At 32.6% G+C, this 20,916-nt stretch overlaps 1 protein-coding gene across 3 annotated transcripts in view; it reads right to left on the bottom strand.

Moving 5' to 3' along the window:
- Nucleotides 1-1,656: 1,656 nt before the first annotated feature.
- Nucleotides 1,657-20,916, bottom strand: part of LOC124366771 (importin-13) — a 54,026-nt gene continuing 34,766 nt past the window's right edge. Inside the window, exons 12-18 of one of the 3 annotated variants that reach the window (XR_006922841.1) lie at nucleotides 19,507-19,716; nucleotides 18,487-18,624; nucleotides 17,351-17,564; nucleotides 15,432-15,587; nucleotides 14,886-15,060; nucleotides 11,985-12,157; nucleotides 1,657-4,994 (exon numbers count right to left, since the gene is read on the bottom strand). Coding sequence is in view for 1 of the 3 variants with exons in the window: in XM_046823375.1 (XP_046679331.1) it covers nucleotides 12,046-12,157; nucleotides 14,886-15,060; nucleotides 15,432-15,587; nucleotides 17,351-17,564; nucleotides 18,487-18,624; nucleotides 19,507-19,716 (1,005 nt within the window). In the remaining 2 variants the exon portion in view is untranslated. Of the gene's footprint in view, nucleotides 5,494-11,113; nucleotides 12,158-14,885; nucleotides 15,061-15,431; nucleotides 15,588-17,350; nucleotides 17,565-18,486; nucleotides 18,625-19,506; nucleotides 19,717-20,916 lie in introns of those variants that run through there. The other 2 variants (XR_006922840.1, XM_046823375.1) reach the window with 2 other exon arrangements.

The following is a 20,916-nucleotide window of genomic DNA, read 5'->3' on the forward strand; positions in this document are numbered from 1 at the left end:
TATAATTTACTAATTGTTATTTACAAGTATCTTAATTTTCAAAAGATTTACTTTAACACAATGACTGTGGCAGGCACCTTACCCCACAGAATAATAGGGAGAGTAGTTGATCCCACTCACTACAGAGCAGCAGTGAAGATAATAAGAACTCATTTTCAGTGCATATTTATTTTTGTATAAATGACATCATTAACACACAATTTTATTAGATTTTCAACTAGTATACATTTTATATATATTTTAAGCATAAGAAAGGCAGGCTGGGTATACTCATTATTATTTTTTCTTCTTATTATGTGCTAATAATAATAATTAATATTACTTAATATGTTTACTCATTATAAACAAGACTCTTTACTTACTTAAGTAATGTTTAAGAAATGTTAAGAAAGGTTTTTAACGAATCATACCTATTCTGAAAACTAAATTTTGATAAAAAATACATTTTACAGGTATTGAGAAAAGATTAATAATACATGAGAATATGAAATAAACATTGTGGTTTTACATATAAAATTTATAAACAGCAAATTCGAAACAATGACACCATATATCACAAGTGGGGTTTTCTTATTTTAAAGTACAGTCTTGGCTAGAACTAAAATCTTAAAAAACGTATTTCTTTAAATCCCACTTGTGGACATATACATTTTTAACCATATCACAAATCTTTCTTTTTTTGTAATCTGATCAAAATCATAATGTATATGTCTGTTTCCATTGATATCTGTAGGATGATTAAGAAATAAATTAGTGGATATTTTCTAAGTAATCAAGACTTATTTATGAATACTGTATCTAAAATGTTGAGGTGATGCCCCCGTTACCCCAGAAGAGGAGCCTCTCAACTTGAAATTTTCTTACAGCAAGCCCACTTTATGATAGAAGGAAAAAACCATAATTTAGTACAAAAGAGAGGTTTTAACCTCTTTACTAGTTATTCAAAATCAAAATTTCTTTAAACAGATTAATAAATTTCATAGGTTTTATGATAGAAACTTTTTCTTAATCATAAAACGGTTAGAAAATTATAACTGAGCAACCCGCAGCATTCCAAGCACTTTCATAATAAAAGTAGAGGACAAAACTCCAACACGTATACAACTTGTTTTTCACACATCAGTTGAGAATTGACTTTCTTAATGAGGTTTGTCATTATCAGCGAAATTCTGGATAATTAATTATGTGAACTCTAATGACTATTTCGTATTTTTTTTTTATTTTCTTGGTGTTCAAATCTAAAGATTATGTTTTGACATTTTCCGTTGTTTTATATTGTCCAAGATTTTCTAATTATTTTAGTTACACATTTTTATCATGCATAATATATAATTTAATCATGAGGACCATACTTCCAATAATATATTTATAACTGTTTGAAATCCAAACTATATAAAACTTTACATTTATAATTTAAGCATACAACTTTCTGAACTTTTGTTTTAATCTGATGGTGTGGATGTTGTGTTGATTTTATAATACAAATATCAACTTTAAAAAAATGTTGAAATACCTTTATAGCTGATCTGATAATGCAAAATAGAATGAGTTAAAAGGTAATCTATTAACAGTCAATCATTTACTCTAACAAGGAGAATATACCCTTTTATTATTATTACAAGAAGAATCAGGTTGTCATTAATGAAAACACACAAAACCAATTTAAAATCTGTAATTAACTTATAAGAGAAGTCTAAGTTTAATAAATATACAATAATTACAATGATTTTAAAATCTATAGAAATGTAAATATTGAAAAATGAACATTTTATACCAAATTTTTGTAGATGAACATACACAATCATTGATGACATATGTTATGTACAATTAGATTCTTAGATTCTATATATAATAAAAATACAATACTACTCATTTGTTAAAAAAAACTCCATTAAAATTATGATCACAACTTTCAATTTGAATGTGAGCATTTAAAATTATATCTGAAAGTTAACCAACTGTCTCTCTCTCTCTCTCTCTCTCTCTCTTAAAACAATAAGTCAAAAATACACTAGCTAAGTTAGGTACATTTCATAGATATTTGCTTATAACCCTCATGACAGAATTTCTTCTGCATTGACAGAAAAAAGTGTTTGCATTTTCTCCGATGACGGTTTCCAGAAACCAAAATTACCATTCGGAATTATAGAATTGTTTTAACCTCTATTTATTAACGAACATAATTTTTATGTTAACTTACTTATTGAATGAATTTATTTTACTTGAATCAGTGCACATGATACAGTTATCATTTCTTACTTGTCATAAAAGAGTAATCTCCATTCTTTCATATAAACAGCAATTTCAAATGGACAAATAACAGCTTGTAAAATAATATATACAATATGCTATGTTATTAAAAAACAATGATACAGTGTGATTTCAACAAGAATCATATAAATGATAACGGTTCAATGTGACTTTCATCATTGATATGGGATTAAGATTCCTGAACCTCCTATTGTGTAATGGTATAAACAATTCTTTGTGAAGAGAAATCAACTGGTCGTCTTGAGTATTAGAAGTGTTCCCCATCATAACACATCTGGCACATGTTTAGTCAGTACAGAACTGGGAATTCCATATTCAACATACATCTGGTGAATTTAAGGGCAACATCTGTTTATGCATCCATTCAAGATTCAGTTACTGCAAGCATTATGTGCAGATGACAAACAAATAAGCTAAGATGCTGAGTGAACTAATAATCACCAAGATGGTAGAAGATTAACATTTCTTATCATTTTTATTAACAGTGACTTTTTCATTAAGTGGGAAGGTAAATCATCTAAATGTGATAATACAGAGTACTGAGCACCATTCACCACGAAAGGACTCTCTCAAACTGAATTTATCCATTATTTCTCAAGTAAAAATGGACTATCTCTTTTATCTCAGAGAGAACTATGTAACATGATACACATATCTCAATATACTTGAAAATTGGCTGTTATATCAGTTAAAGACCAATTCAATGCACTTTATTATCCAAAAGGACGGAACACCAAAACACAGAAGGGTGGGTGGAAGTCAGAATTTGAAAATTATCAGATTACTCAAAGATGGACATACCATAAGCAAACCCATCACATGGTTTGCATGGAACCCCTGCTATTTTGATTAAACTGCATAATCAAATTACAATTGTAATGCAAACAGTTGCTCAAGACATATTCACTATTGTTTACTACAAGTTTGATCATTGAATTATGTAAATTGTCTTGATATGTTAAAAAATTATGTTGTCATGTTTCATAAAATTAATTATTTTTATATAAAACTATTTAAAATTTGATGATTCTTTTTTTAAAGGAATATGTATATATAGTAATAAGGTTAATTTTCCATAACACATCATTTAATGGTAGCAACTTTACCAAATTGGAAAGGGCACAAAAATATTAAAGCATAAATGGAATATTTTACGCTTACTGGATAATTGGTCAATTATACAGAGAGGAACAAAGGGGGGAGGGAAGGAGAGAAAGAGAGAGGGACTAGCAATCTTTTTATTTAGAAGTATCCAATATTGCTGAATTGCAGAGACAAATAACACTTTTACTGATATCTGCATATTTTACATACTATACTATATTTACACACAGTACTATATCTATACAGTATATACAGTTCATGTTTCCAGTTCTAGAGTGAGCATACAAGGAAGGGAGAGCCTACCTGATATTTAGTGTAGGTAACTCTCTGGATTTGGTTATCCAACAATGCCCATCTACTTAGTTCAGATTGTTTGGTCTGATTAAGCACACACACACACACACACACACACACACACACACACACACACACACACACACACACACACACACACACACACACATATATATATATATATATATATATATATATATATATATGGAGCAGTCATTGAGGGAATGCTCGGCTAGTCATTCAGGTTTGTTGAGTGTAGGTTTATTTTTGTATTACACTGCTGTTGCACCAATCAGGTTTATGGTTGATTTTGTGAGATACAATATACTCTGTTGTTAAATTTATTTTAGTGTGCAACAGCTTCGTCATCACACTTTACAGTTTTAAGTTTGTTTTTGGTATGCTTAACCTTGTCTTAAGGTTTTTGCCACCTGAGGAAGAGTATAGATTTAAATCCTAAAAAATAGCGTTATATTTTTATAACATATAATAATGGCAAATATCTTAAAAGCTATTATCCTTTTAAATCATTTATCACCAATAACAAATATTAAACAAAAATCTTTGATATCATTATTAAATAGCATATCAGTGGCAATATACCGCAAAGAAGCATACAACAAAAAAGCAATAAAGTACATAAATTATTCATGGATAAGCACATTTTCACCACGTATTGTACCACTTACAAGTCATGGGAAATTAACTGTGAACTTTCAAATGTTACACAGAATGAAAAAATATTACTTGTATGAACTATACCTCAAAAGATTCCCATTCTTAACTTTTGAGCGGCTGAGAATGTTTTGATTTTTTTTATGGATTTTAAAATAATCCCTCACTGCCCCAAAATGCGAGTAAGGAGCAGCTCAAAAATTGTAATTACGTACTCGTTTAGTATTTTCTTACTAAGGGCAGCTCAAAAATTGCAATTGTTTTGACCAATCATCTAATACCTCAATTAAAACCTGTCATGATGAGACAAATGATACCAAGACCAATTTTTTTCAAAATGAGTTCCTTTTTAACAAAAAAAAAATTATAACTTCAGCTTGGTGCTGTTGGATGGAGATCACTAATTATCATTATTACTCCTTTATTGATCAACTAAATGATGCACCAATGGCAAGTTCTTGTGAATACTGCGGTTATTGCAAGAAAACCAAGTCAAGCAATGTAGAGCATGGTTGTTCCTTGGATGGGTGACCACTGTGCCATCCTGTCCTTACAAGCAGCCCGCCTGTCTGATGGTGGTTAGGAGGTCTCATTTAAGCCATTGGTCCTTAGATTAAGTGTTAGAGAGAGCTTCTTAGTCCTAATTTCGCCTGGTAAAATAAGGCATCCTTTACTTTTTTTTACAATATGGTTTACTGTTAAAAAATCTTTACTTACACTTAAAAGCTTTCATTTTATGGAGAGCAGTAAAAATGTATTCTTATATGGCATATTGGCATCAAATTAACCTAAACATCAACAACATTAGGCTTTCATGTTCATGACAAAATGTACATCAGACAGTACAACTGATTGTAGTAATGCAAAGTACATACTAAGTATCCTAAAGGTGAAAATCTTATTAGACTAACAATGATGCTATGAGATGTGGTTTTTAAGTAACTCTTGTTCTGAAGTTCCGCAATTCAATTGCATTAGTCATCCACATCTTCTGGATTGTCTGAGGCCTTGGGCTGGGTCGCATGGCATTATAGTGGTTGAGTTCCTTTCTATCTTAAAGAGAGCAGTGTGTGCAGGTTGAAGGCATCCATTCATCCTGGGTTCCAGTAAATTTTGGTGTCCTCCAGGATCGATTCTGGGGCCAATACTCTACAATTTGCACGTAAATAATTTAAAATTTACTGGTGGTAGTCCCATACAACCATCTGGTTATGTATGCTTACTATATTACTATCAGCTTTACCAGTATCACTGCTGAAGAATTGGAGATTAGCAGTCATGTTGTATTAACACAGATCCGAGGTGTGTCCAAAAAGTATCCGACCTTGACGTCTCGCATGAACTGACGTTACTCAGCGGCAACGGCAATCTGGTTCCCTTCAAAGTACTCCCCTCCACAAGCCACTACCTTATTCCAACGCTCCTCCCACTTCTGGAAACACTCCTTAAATTCATTTTGCAGAATGGCTAACAGGTCCTTCGTCGCATTTTGTTTTATTTGTTCAACATCGTCAAATCTTTTTCCTTTCAAAGGAATTTTTAATTTCAGAAATAGCCAGAAGTCACAAGGAGCTATGTCAGGACTGTAGGGAGGCTGTCGTGTTTGACCAAAAAACGCTGAATAAGATTTGAGGAATGAGCTGGTGCATTGCCGTGGTGCAGGATCCGGTCACATCTTGTCTACAGTTCAGGTCGTTTCCTTTGCACTGCATCTTGTAGCCGCCTTAGGACCTCAAAATAATACTCCTTATTCACTGTCTGGCCTCTTGGAGCATATCGTGATAAACAACGCCATCCTGGTCAAAAACAAACTGTCAGCATTGTCTTGACATTGCTTCGACTTTGTCTTGCTTTTTTTGGCCGTTGCTCTTCGCGAGTTTTCCACTGTGAAGATTGAGCCTATGTTTCAGGGTTGTAGCCATAAACCCATGACTCATCACCAGTAATAACTTTTTTAAATAGCCCTGGGTCACTTTTTATCAAATACAGATTGTCCTGTGCGATTTCAAGTCGACAGTTCTTTTGGTCTTCTGTCAGCAGCCGAGGAACAAATTTTGCCGAAACGCAGTTCATTTTTAAATCTTCGTGTACAATGTTACAAACTGACGATTTTGGTAATCCTAAATCTTCTTCCAGCTCTCGGACAGTCAATCGACGGTTTTCATTAATTGCTGCACGAACACGTTCAACATTTTCAGTGTTTCTGGCCGTTGAAGGCCTGCCAGATCGGTCATCACTCTCCACTGATATGCGGCCATTTTTAAACCACTCTTTTATTTGTGTATCGCCCCTAGACTCGTCACCATAAACTTTCTGTATCATAGTAGTCGTCTCTGATGCTGAATGGCCAAGTTTTTGGCAAAATTTAATGCAAATGCGCTGCTCAACACGTTCAGTCATATTGAAATGCGACGCACACACACAGCAGTACTGTACGGAACAGAGCACTGTTACTCATTGATTGACCGGATCGTATTCAATGCCTAATATGGGAAGGAGTAGGCTCGTCCCTCCCCTCCAATAACCGGTTCGAGCCGGTCGGTCATGCCGCGGCCGCCTACTGGTCGGCGGTCAGATACTTTTTGGACAGACCTTGTATACCAGTTTTTGAATAGGTTACATTTACATCTAAACCTAAAAAACCTGTTTGCATGAAATTTTCTAGGTGTGTTAAATCAAATTCACCCAACACTCAAATTAACAGTACAGTTTTAGAACAGAATGAATTTGTTAAATATCTGGGAGAACATATAATAAGAAGACCTGAGTTGGCATACTCATATAAACCAGGTATTTTAGTTTGTCTCTTCATCTGTATTTCTCATTTGCCAATGTGCCAAATACTGCAGTAAGTTTCTGCTTAAACTTATTTACTGCTCTGTTGTTGAGTCACGCCTAAGATATGGTTTATTGGTTTGGGGTGCGGCTACCCTAATACAAATTAATAGTTTTTGTATTACAAAAAAAAAGCCATTTGTGTTCTTGTGTGCCTAGATAAATGAGATTGATTTAAAATGCATTCAAAGAATTAAATTTGTTAACACTACCATCACTATACAGTACTGATGGATCCGCGGTTCACAAGCACACACTCGATCATGTGTGAACATCCGACAGATACCGCATGTATCGGCTTTGGCAACAGGTTTGCCTCTTAATGTCAGTGCTTGGTATTTTTGGAGGCTTCCTGACTGCCTAAAGTGCATCCAAAACAAATTGGAATTCAAGCTGAAATTGAGGTAGCACATGGTGCTTTTACTCAGTGGACTCTCCATCTCTATGTATTACATTAAAATGATTCTTTTAATTGGATTCCTCTGTTTAGGTTGATTTCTTTTATCATTGACTAAATCTACAACCCTTGTTGTTTTTAACTTTTGACTTTGTTATAACAATTCTAAGATATTGACACGGTCATACAACTTGTAGTTATCATACAAAAATAAATATATTTGTATTTGTGTGAAATTTAACAAACCACAGATGCCATTACAGCAGAATCCAATCATTGTACATTTGTCTAAATTTAAGATGCTTCTGCCAATTAAGTTCCACACTGACAGAAATATACATTATCTGTTTTCTTTGTGGTAAAAACATAAATGCAGTTAAATTCACCCTCAGATTTGTGAAATTTTTGGACAAATCATTTCTGAAGGGGTAACCATCAGTGATCCACTGACAATGTGTTGCAGAAAGTGAACACAAAGTGAAAATTACCAGTTACTTGATGATTTCTGCATTATCAGAGTAGTCCCCTCAATTTTCAGGAAGTTTTACTATAGAATATATAAAACTATAAAAATATTATGCTCATGATAAATTTCAAAAGTTTTGACTGCTGCACACACAAAATGCAGAGCCTTGACTTTTCTTACATATTAACCCATTGGAGACTGAGATTTTAACGCTATTGTGACAACCCCAGGACTGAGTTTTTTTTTGTTTAAAAAACGTTTAAATAGTTTTTTTCAGTTATGGTGGTATAACTTACCTGTAAAAAGTTTTTGTTGTGGAATTCATGTGTGGTATATATTTACAAATAATTACAAATACATTTTTACTTTTTTTAGTATTTATTTACTGTATGAAAAATTTCAAAACAGTTCTCCAAATGTAAAGGAAACTTTACATTTTTTACATTGGTAAATTGTTTCTGATCGCCTTCCGTGATCATAACACACCTTTACATCTTTTGGATGGTCTAGCTTTGTTTGTTGGAGGAATTTTTTCAATGAAATGTCCCCATTGTTTACATTGTAGCCTCATTGGTTGGTCTAGTGAAGGCCTCCCTCCTGTAGGCCTATCAGGAAGCTGAACTGTTGATAGTAACTGGTCAACAATGTTTAGCCTAAATTCTGAAAGATGAATTTTCTTTTTAGTGACCAAGTTGTGTACAATACTAGATTACATAATGCAATATCAAAAAGGTAAAAAAATATTTTTTTGTACCCTTTGGCACTCCTACGCATTACTGGAAAGGAGGAAAGTTTTTGGTCCTGCTTGTCTACCCCACACATATACTTGTTGTAATCTACAACAACATTTGGTTTGAGGCTTACTACTGGATTTTGTTTTCTACTTTCTCGCTGAGAAGTTACTTCTTGGAAATCTGGTCTCTCGTGGTATGTTGAAAGCATTGTCACATCCTTCCTATCTTTCCATTTCAGACACAACATGTTATTACTTGAGCGAAATGTTATTTCTCCTTTCTTCAGTTTTTCTTTTTTTATTTCCTTGGGAACATTTTTTCTATTGGCTCTCAATGTACCAATGCAATAAGTATCTCTGTTTAGGAGCTCCAAAAAAAGGTTTGGCGATGAATACCAATTGTCCATAAACATAAGTCGACCTTCACCTTGTCTTCTGTCATTGTCAAAACAACTTGTTCACTAACTAGCATTGTAGTGTCATTGGTAATTTCCTTCCCAGTGTATATCTTGAAATTGTAGCAGTACCCTGTTACAGAATCACATACCTTATAAATCTTAATTCCAAACCTAGCCCTTTTTGAAGGGTTGAATTGGATGTAGGCTAACCTTCCTCGGAAGGACATCAAACTTTCGTCAATACAACAAAACTTTCCAGGTTTGAATACCCTTTTGAATGATGACAAAAGTAATTCAACAACTGGTCGGATTTTCCTTAGTTTGTCAGTTTGCAGAAGTGAGGATGAAAAGTGTAAGTATCTAGAAATAGATTTGAATCTGTCGCGTGACATAACCTCACTATAGGATAGGACAATGAATTATTTGTCTGCGAGACCAATAGTCAGTTACTTTTTGTTTTGGGTTTTGTGACATCAAAAACAACAAGGCTAAAGTAAGCCTTCATTTCATCCTTGGTTTACATCAGTCCAATTATATTATTAGGCCTAACATCACCTCCACCAAGAATTTTCTCCCTAGCATACTTGTTAGTTTCACTTACAACTTTATCCCAGAACTCATTGGTTAGAAATTGATTCAATACATCTAGCTCTGTACAATCAGCATTCAATTGCCTGGAAAACAATTGGATTTATACCTGAATTTCCAGTAAAGTTGATTTGCCTTACTGTGTTTGTGTCATTTGTCCAGGTCCAAGTTTGGAGGTTAGGCCTATTGTCATTGTCGTCATCGTCATCACTACTATCACTTCGCCCGTCATTGTCACTGATTTTCATCATTATCGTCATTGATATTCACAGTTTCGCCATCTAAATCACCACTATCACTATCACTTTCATTCAGTACATTATCCACATACGCAGATAACTCCGACGAACGGAGAAACACTTCATCGCGAGACGCCATGTTGCTCGACTGATCGCTGTTCTATTGCAAAACAGTTACGGTATTTCAGGTTTATGTTCGGTTTTTGCATTCAGTTTCTTGTATTCGGATGTTTAGATACCGAATAATACGATTCAACTATCGATCGCTTGTTGGTGAACGGAATAACCATACAAATAACCGAGAATTATATCGATTGAACAAATCCCAAAATTCATGACGGACACTGTCCCGTCATCCGTCTTTACGCGCTGTATACATGATGACGGGCAATATACGTCATCTCGTCGCCAATGGGTTAATCATGCTAAGGGTGATCATTTAAGTCAAATCATCACTGGTGATGAAACATGGGTGGCAACATCTAACATTGCTCAAGAAGTTTAAACAGACAATTCCAGCCCAGAAAACCATGTGTATTGAGTTTTAGAACAGGAAGGTTGATTTTTTTTCCACTGAGGAACACAATAAATTTATAAATATACTCTGAAACCTTAAAAAATGTACCTTACAATTCACGAAAAAATACAAAGCTTATTGAGTAAGGGATCTTTTGATGCTTAACAATGCACATCCACATGCAGCTAATCAAACTCAAGAACTCAACACATCATTTCGCTATGAATAATTTAATCGTCCTTCATAGAGTCCTTCTCTAGCACCCAGTGACTACCATATGTATCTGCAACTGAAGTTTTGGAGGTCAGCATAATGATGACAACAATAGTGTCAAGACTGTATTGCAGTGGCTGTTAAATTAGATACCAAAATTGTATGACAACAGTATACAAAACCTTCTATTTTGATATGATATGTGCCTTAATATTGGTGGCAATTATGTAGAACAGTAGATAAAAGTCTGTGCTTCCACATAAACATAAAACTGTTAAAAACCGATTACTTGGTTTTTTAATATATCAAAACAATAGTCACTTAAGAAACACCTCGAACCATGAGTAGAAAGCAGTTAGGGATTAAACTACTCTGAGACCATCTCAAAATAAAGACGTTTGGAATATTTTAAATTACATATACAATTATTATACAACAAATATTGATGATATTCCAATTTTGCAACAGTACATAAATCCAAAGTAATAACTATGAAATTTGTGATTCTGTATTTTATGTTTACTAGTAGCCTAATTAATAAAAAAAAAATCAAAAGATATTAAGTTTGGCCTTTGATATAAATACGCTTTTTCAATGGAACATCATTCTATTGATGATAGGTTTTATATATAAAACAATGTTTGGATGATGAATCTTGTCAAATTTTAAAATTTTTAAGTGTTAATAATTAAGATTATTTTAAGTCTAAGTTTACTGATACAGTTCTTTTATATTACAAACCTGAAAGTACACAAATCACATCACTATATCAAAATCAACTCCTGCTAGTTCGCTGTGGTTTAACTTGTAGCTAGAATTAGATACATATCTGAATGTTAAAGATTTCTTATAGGATTTGAAGTTTTCATTTAAAACAAGTTAAGTAGTTTTATCTCTACTTAATTAAGTTATCATAAACAATCTTCTGATAGCAAATTAATATATTTTTTTTTTTTTTTTCTTGTACAATCCAGTATATTCAGTACATACTGTACAACCCGATCATTAAATATTGATATTTAAATGAAACCAAAATTAAAACCTAAACTTAAGTAAAATAATTACTAGTACAACTACAAGGAAAACCTCAATTCATTTAATATCGTAACAATTGTACTTTAAATAAAAACAGTACAGTATTTTTTTTAAACTTTACATCTCAATCCGTATGTTTAGATTAAAAATTTAACGAGCTATGAGCTAAGAACTCAATCTATTTAAAATATATACATAAATCAATCAATTAGCTCTTACTCTATAAAAATGAGTAAGGTTTAAATCATCACAGACAGTAGGTATCGCGCAAGGCTGCCTCTCACAGTAGCTGTACCTTCAGTTGGGCTGCGTATTCCGTCCCAACCAGACCACGGCAAATCAATGTAAACTCTCTGATTATCTCTTGGAGTTTCCGTTTATTTGCTCTCTCCCTGTAATACAATATAAGTATGAATATAATTCAATTACAATATACAAATTTAGAGCTAAAAAAAACTACTTGCGTAAACTAAACACCCTTGACAATGTTTACCAAATTTAAGATGCGGCCAAAACAGAAAAACCACATAAAACTTTAATCCTTGCTCAAAAATTTCAGTATTTAAAATCAAGTTTTGTTTTATCGATATAATAAACTGTTAACCCCTGAACTGCCATGCGCATGTTAAAACTGTTGTTTGGTTATGCAGTTGACTCTAGTAGTGTTTCTTTGTACTAAGTTAAACCCTCAGTAATGCTGTTTTATTGCTATTACATTATAGTGACAAATTTAGGAAATATTTCTAAACCTGTTTCTCAAAATACAATGTTGTTGTTTACTGTGTGTTGCACCTTTGTGTTTTAGTGTTTTACATTTTGATTTGTATTTCAGTATGGCAAGAACTAGTTGCAATAACTTGGAGTAGTTCGCAAACTATTGGAAAGAAACATTGAAACTTGGCTCAAACCCCAGAATAAAAGAGGACGTCCATCACCTGGAGAAAAGTCCCTAAGACTGTCTCAAACGCATTTGCCTTCCCTTGCACCGCCAATAGAAAAGAAAGCAGCACCTTGTTGATAGTGCTATGTTTGCAAAAATACAACCAGGCGAGAATCAAAGAGGCAGGAAATGTGCCTAAATGTGCGCTAACTGTGGAATAGCTTTGTGCGCGGCGCCTTGCTTCGCCGACTACCACTCGCTCAAAAACTACTAAGAAGAGTGAAGTTGCTGTAATTAGTGTAAAATAATACATTTAGTGTGTAGAAACTTCCATTTCAACTTAAAAATATTATAAGATTACAAAGGTAAGAGAAATAAATAGGTTTATTACTCCCTCCTTCTCCTACTACCAAACTAGAGTAACCAAGCATTCATGTATTACCTATTTCTAGTATACTTTCACGTGTTCATTGTTAGTAAATACCTCAAACAATACATGATATTGTTTTTAATAAAAATAGTAAAATAAACTCAGCAGAGTGCCATTGCACTACAGCTAAAAACTCGAAAGTTAAGGGGTAATAAGTCCCCAAAAAGTCAGATTCTAACAAGAAAGATTTGATGGGATAGGCTTTATTACGGTGAAGGTACTCTCTCTTCTATCAGATATGGTTGAGCACAAATAAAAAATGCCCTCTTATTTAAATGGATCCGCTCAAATTAAAATTTCTGTTTTTCTTAGAGGTTGACAAAGTGCTTGATGAGCAAGAAATATTTCATTTACGCTCAACTTAATGTGTGTCTCTATGTCATGAATAAGAGAAATAAACTTTTGATTTGATAAACTCTTCCAAACCTATCAAAACTACTCTTTCATCCATTGAGGTAGTAGTTATATGAGCCTCTGCACACCTGGTAGCAGAAATTAATTTTGGTGAAAATGTAAGAGTTTAGATATAACATAATAACTTTCTTTTGGTTTAAGGTAAAGCAACTAAATTCAAAACATTGCTTGAAATAAATGTTCTTCTACATTTTCATATAAAATTTATATGAACAAAACATTCTATATCTATATATGAAATATTTTTGAGAAAAAAACTACTCAAAATAAAAAAACAAGTGCTTTTTAAGTAAACAATTTTTATGTATGTAATTAGTATTTTTTTAAATAGGCAATATGCTTTTTGAACAGAAAAATATTTAAATGCATATTTAAAATTCTTACTTAGAACAAAAACACTCTAAATGTACACCACATTGTTTCTTAAACTGTTCTATGCAAAAGCCAGTCGCTATTTTGTTCTATGGCAAAATTCATAGTTTACAACAATGAATTTAATAAAAGTCATCAAACTCTTTTCATTGTAAATACATGGTAATATTTTATTTACAATATTTCCATGGTTCACTGTCTTTTCTTTATTAAATTACTTAAGTATAAAAGCCTTGAAACAATTATATACAAGACCAAACAAAGATGCAGTGGCACTTGACATTGTTCACACATATATTATTAACACTTAATTATACTCATAATCACTCTACAAAACCTAGCCAACTTTACAATTACATGTTTTCATGACCCATCATTATATGTAATGCAAATAATACAGATAATAACATTGTGCAACTGAGCCGCCAGCTTACAAGCAAAACAGATAATACAAATCAGTAAATATAACGTTAGTCACACTTATGAAAATAAAATAATTTAGTTATTTGTTGCATTTAAAAATTTAGCAAAGAACATCCCAAAGATACTTAGTGGAAATATAATGAACTAAGTGAACAGTTCAATGTGAAATGTAATCAGCTTGTACGTCTAAAGCATATGGGTTAATGAAAGGATGATTGAGTCACCCTTTCATAATTTTTAATCTACTTAAAATAAATAAATTTACATTTGAAGAAATAAAAATAACCCAATGCTTAAAGTTTGTTTATCAAAATAAAATATAGACTAAGAAAAAAAATGATAAAAACTTTTACCTCCTACTATTTAAAAAAATTGATTTAACAATCACTGAATCACACAATTAAATAACTATAACGAAAACTTTAACTGGAGGGCTGAATACATGTTATGATTCCTTATTCAAATAGCACTCAATAATTGTATTGTTTTTTAATCTATAAGCAATGTATTTGAGTCTCAAAAGATGTAAGGATTGTAAATTAGTAGTGATGTGCGTCTACTGCAGGCAATGTGTTTTTCTGTTACTGTTTTCCTAACTTACTTGAGAACCATCTTGACGAAATGCTGCTTGTTATCGGGAGTGGCTTTGGGTGATGGGAAGCCATCAACAGACATCATTTGGTAAAGCCAACGGCTGAGACTGTCACAGTACTTCTTGTTCAGGATAAGCACCAGGTCTGCCAACGGATCTATACAACCTCGCGGAGACTCTCCACCTGTCAGTCCACAATGAAATATTAGACACTATTGCAACTAGGGAGCCTTCAATTCATTATCTGCCACTGTTAAATATAAAAATTACAGATAATCGATTTTAATTTATCTTCCATGTACAGTAGAGAAGAATGTATTGATATTTTCAATTATAAAACTATTGAAACAGTAAAATATTTGCCAATAGCTTTTTTAGAGCATTGAAACCATTTGTTATGAATGTGACTCCTGTAGTCTAGTTATGAATTTAAGATTGACCAATCCTCAAAAAGGATTTTCCATTAACAAAATGTTACTGAGGAAGCCCAGTAACCTACAGTATAATACAGATTCTGAACAGCATAGTTAACAAATTTTCTCTGACATATCTTACCTATGGACCGCAATATCCTATGGACCATTTGTTCTCCTGTTGCCTGCACAGCAGCCAGCAGACTGGGTTGCTCACGGCTTTGTCCAATAACATTGGTCAGGAACATTGCTGCCGCCTTCACTGTCGGCAGTTCTGGCAGGCCCAATACTGTTATGGCTGTAACAAACACACATCTGTCAAATTACACAAGTTCCACACAATCTCAATTTTGTATTACTGATAATTTTTTTTTAAACTTTTAAATCTTATACATGTAAAATATTATAAAAACAATAACAAAGTAGTGTCACTTGATACTTTTAGGTTAATAAATCATGAAGTACTCCACAAAACTCAACATACCTAACAGGTTTATTTAAGGATGTTTGGTATTTTGTATTTATACACACATCACGGGTCTGCAACATATATTTACGGACGGCAGCTGATCGGCAGTACGCAATGATATATTTTTATCATTTGTCAAAATCTCTTTTTGCCCTCTTGATAATAAAAATCTAACTTATAAATAAAAACGTGTTAAAAGATTACACATGTTGGCTACGGCAGAGGCCATAGTGCACATGCTGTTGTGTTAAAACTACTTAAGATCACTCAGCATACAGCCCAGAGATGCTATTTACCATTCCCACGCTGTAGACGGATATATCAGAATGGAAGACTTTGGCCAAAACGCCAAATACAGTTATATCCAATATTATAGATTATGTCTCTTAGAGAGTTTAGTTCACAAAATGCTTTCTGGTGCAACTCTCTGTGCCTATCACGGTTGCCAAGGAAGTATTTATAAATGACCTTCACTCTGCAGCAGGGGGAGGGAAGCGCCCTTTGTCTAACTCCGACCACCTGCTTGCCAGTTCCCCCCGCGTTTCCTACAGAGCTATAACCAAACACACCTATGGCGTGTATTATTGTTTTCTCAGTTGTCATTATATGCACGTCTACTATGTATCACATACTACATTCTTCATCGTGTAGTAGTGTTCCGATTAGTTTGAAATATTTATCTTGTTTTATAGTAAAATGTAATTACACATTTCAGTTAATTACATTTCACAATGAAATTGAAATTTATTTGAAATGAACAGTTTTGTAAATAATTCTTTTTTATTTTTATCTATAATACGCTAATTTTAAGTCAAATACCCTGTTTTATACTTTCATAATTTAGTTATATAAAACATTAGCTTTAAACTTAAATAGATAACATTTTTTAAATCGTCTTGCCGTTATAGGAAAGTTAATAGATTTATTAGTAGCTTACGAAGGGTTAAGATGCACATAATTGACTTAGTGCACACTCAGAGGATTTAGATAGCTAGGAAAGTTTTATAAAATTGACTTTTAAGAAATGTTCACCAAAATCAGAGAGTAAAGAAGATACATTTAAAATTTAGCAATTATTAAAAAAGTCATGTTTCATGTTTAAAATATATTAACAGTAAAATTAATCACCATAAAACAGTAAATATGTCATTTTATTTAGAGAACCCTAAACCTGCCGAAATCCACCATGTCATAATAATAAAATTAGCTGACCGGTATTACACAAATTACTGATCACTAAAACATGTTTTTGCCCTACTTTGTGTTAAAAAACTGTGAATTAATTATTAGAGTTATTATGTCAAATTATCATATGTTTCTAAATTTAATAATATTTTGTTTGCAGTTCTGTATTTATATACACATCACGGGTCTGCAACATATATTTACGGATGGCAGCTGATCAGCAGTACGCAAATTACGGATCACTAAAACATGTTTTAATCGTACTTTGTGTTTAACAAACTGTAAACACTCAACACTTACTCTGATGTTTGACTAATGTTCCTTGCACATCCCAAGTGTATCTAGATGTGTTCAAACTGATTGGGAATATTACTTTACAAATACAAATTTTCTATGATAACAATTACCAAATGTGAGCAGTTCAGTCATATCAATATCCTCAGAGGATACAAGCAGGATAGGATTTTTCTTGACTAGACTGGAACTGAGCTGCATAAATGCTTCCGCAATATCTGTGTGTTCCGAAATGGGCAGCTCCAGAGTGTACCGCACTATCGCTGTCAGCAGGGACTGTACCAGTGGTCGATGCTGTCCATTTTCTCGTCCAAATAAAAGGCACAACTGTCAACAAATTTATTATTGGTTCAACATAAAAAATATATAGTTTTTAGAGTTATAAATTAATAATTAACATAACGTTTAAATCTGCATATCATTACCAATAAATAAGCTAACTACCTGCAATTGAGTTTTATCCCTGCTTAAGTTGTTTTTGAATTAATTTTTAGTTTGTTTTGTTAAAGTTATCATAAACTGCAAAATTATAACAAAATTATAACTTTTTTTATAAAGTAAACACAAATGATTAAATATAACTACAGGTGCCAATTTTCTTTCCTTATGATTCCATGCACCAAACTCCTCCATCTCCCATTTCAGTGTGAGCAGAATTATATTAGCGCATTCACACATCTTTTTTCTGTGAACTTTCAAAATGGCTGCACTTATAAAGGACCCCTCTAGTCATTTGATACTCAAACAATGTTCAGCCTATTGAAATTTACAGTTAATAAAATATTTTTATGAAGACAATGAAAAAAAAAACTTAAGGATTGATGAATAAAATGGGAGAATTTACAGAAAATTTAAGTTGAAAGATGAAAATAACATTCAAACAACGCTGACGTGTCACAGAGTGATTTTCACCTTTTCTTGACACTAGAAGAATTATTAGATGGAAACAACTTGAAAACAATGAGGTGCTCAAAAATGCAGTGGAAACTAGTTCTACATTAGAATTAGTGCCTTGACAATCATGGTGACTACATTGAAAAATAGATTTAAGTACTATAAATTTGTACATACAGTTTTGTATTGATATCTCTTGTCTTTATTTAAGTCAAAATGTTTTTTACTTTATGGACAACTCCATTATTATTGTTTATGTAAGTACTACAGTACCTTCTATATGAGTCTAACTGATTCCTGTCACTATTTTAAGTTTTATTGAAATTTACAAATAAATAAGAGAAATAACAAATACCTGTCTGATAACTTCCAGTGGAGAGGGGTGGGGGTGTAGTCTATAGCTGGTAGCCAGCAACTCTGTCACATAAGGCACCAGAGGGCTGCAGCACTCCAAGAGTGTACTGATAGCCTGTTTCAGTGTGCAGCTCACAGCCTGCATCATGAACATTCAATCATTTTTTTAGTGTAATGAACAAAAAATCAAATTGACCATTTATTAGTTGTTATAAACTGTTCTACAGTAATTACTGAACAAATTACTCTATAACCTTTGAAGTTTGTTTAGCCACACAGCCCGATTTATACCGTTGTGTAAAGTGCAGCTGCATGAAGGAACTACCAGGACACTTTGAAGATCATGAGTTATATATTTCATAACATTATTCAACAAGACTTTATCATTTTTAAGATAAAATCACAAGATTTTTTATTATTTTTTTAATTATCTAAATTTATATTAAGACAATTTAAAATATATTTGTGAGTGAAAATACTGCAGTAAAACCTGAAAATAGAATTTAAGTGACAACATTAATTAATTGAACATATTTTAAAATAATATCACAATAATCGTCACAATAAGATTTCAGCTTGCATTCATAAAAAAGACTTAATATACTGAGTTAATAAACTTAATGAAATTTTCAAGAACAAAATATATTGAGCTGTGATTAATTCTATAGTCTAAAGAGCTACCTATACCGAGATTGAACACACATATTTTTAATAACCGGACCATGGTACAATTTTTCATGACTTTCGTTTTCAAAGACTGATTGTGGCCGATCTAGAGGTTGTAGCAAAACTGTGTTGTAGCATTTTAGATGGAAATAAAATGATTTACACAAAAACGTTCCAGTAACTATCACTTGGTTAAGCCACAAAACACTGGAAAAATAAAATACTTTGTAAGATTTTGATAATTACATCTTGTGTGCTTTTATTTAAAACCTATTAGTGGGTTACCCCCAGCGAGCCGAAGGTTACCCCCATCTTATGATATTACAATGCGTTTTAGTTCTAACTGTTGACCAACCTGTATGATACAAGCATCGTTCTGCCATTTGCTAACGATGCCAGAGAGAGTGGGTAAGACACGTTCCAGCACAAGGTAAACAGGCTGTTCAGTTGGTACGGGAGGTGTTTGCGTGCTCCGCTCTGCCGTTGCCTGTGTGTCCAGTGAGTTACACATCATGCTGAGCATCTTCAGACGCAATAGTAAGCCAGTCTTCACCTCTCCACTCACCTACGATGTAGAAATAGTGAATACTAATAAGCAAAATGTTCTTTAGTGGCTCTATTTCTCCTACAAGACATTACAGAAGGTTTTGGAACCATTTTTGGTTATTATAAAATTCAGACAACTATGGTTTATCCAATGGAGTGTGAGATCATTGTTGACTTTTCATTACTTCTGGCATTCTGGTGATTTATTTTTGCAATAAACTTGTGACAGTTAAATATAAATCACAGAAATATTTAAGGATATCTACTTATTGTAACCCATAAACTCTTCTTTTAAAACAATACATAGTCTTTGATTATAAGTTAAGGATACAACTTCTCTATAGTTTTTGCCATTAATTTGAATAGTGGTTACAAATTCCATGAGAAAATTAGCTACAACTCTGTAAACAAAAAAATTATATTTTTTATTTCAATAAAAAACCAATAAATTATTTTCATTTTAATAAGAAAATAACTGATTATTAGTGTAATTGAATTAAAACAAATCAGATTACTTAATTTATTGCTCAGATTGCAAAAGAAAGTATCTGCATTATTTCAGATACGCCTATTCACAATATTTTTAAACATACTTTTTATACAGTATATGTATCCATAAAGAACTAATAAACATTGTTCCTAAACTATCAGGAATTGGGTTGTGCCAGTTTCATACACAGGGTCTTCTGAAAGCTCTACCTCTCCCACTTTGATTTTTCAATGGTTGAGAAACCATTGGATTTTTCAATTTTAAAATCTCTTTGGGAAAGATATACATTACACTTTTGATGGATTTAAAAATTAAACCAAAATATTATACTTAGGTCAAAATATTTCAAGAATGCAATTGTGTAAGCAATGGTTTCCACATGGTGTGAACCGGAAAACTTTGATGTCAGTCATCATACTGACCACTTAAGACAAAGAACTAAGATTACTAACCTCTATGTCAAGGAACTGTACAAGAAAACTAACCTTTTTTGCTTATTATCCGTAAATTGGAAGGAGCTTTTTTAAAAAGATTAGAGACAGTGGAATGTTATCGAATTGTGTGATATTGAAACACTATAAAAATGCGATACATGTAGAGAAGTGTAGAGGATTGGGATTAATAGATAAAATCACTCAGAATATTGAAGATAAGATTCATGAATTTACTAGAGGAAAAAAACACATTGGGAAATCAGTAAAACTCAGGCAGAATAGGAATACTAATCTG

Source organism: Homalodisca vitripennis, chromosome 1 (genome assembly GCF_021130785.1).
Source record: "Homalodisca vitripennis isolate AUS2020 chromosome 1, UT_GWSS_2.1, whole genome shotgun sequence".
In the NCBI taxonomy this organism is placed as follows: domain Eukaryota; kingdom Metazoa; phylum Arthropoda; class Insecta; order Hemiptera; family Cicadellidae; genus Homalodisca; species Homalodisca vitripennis.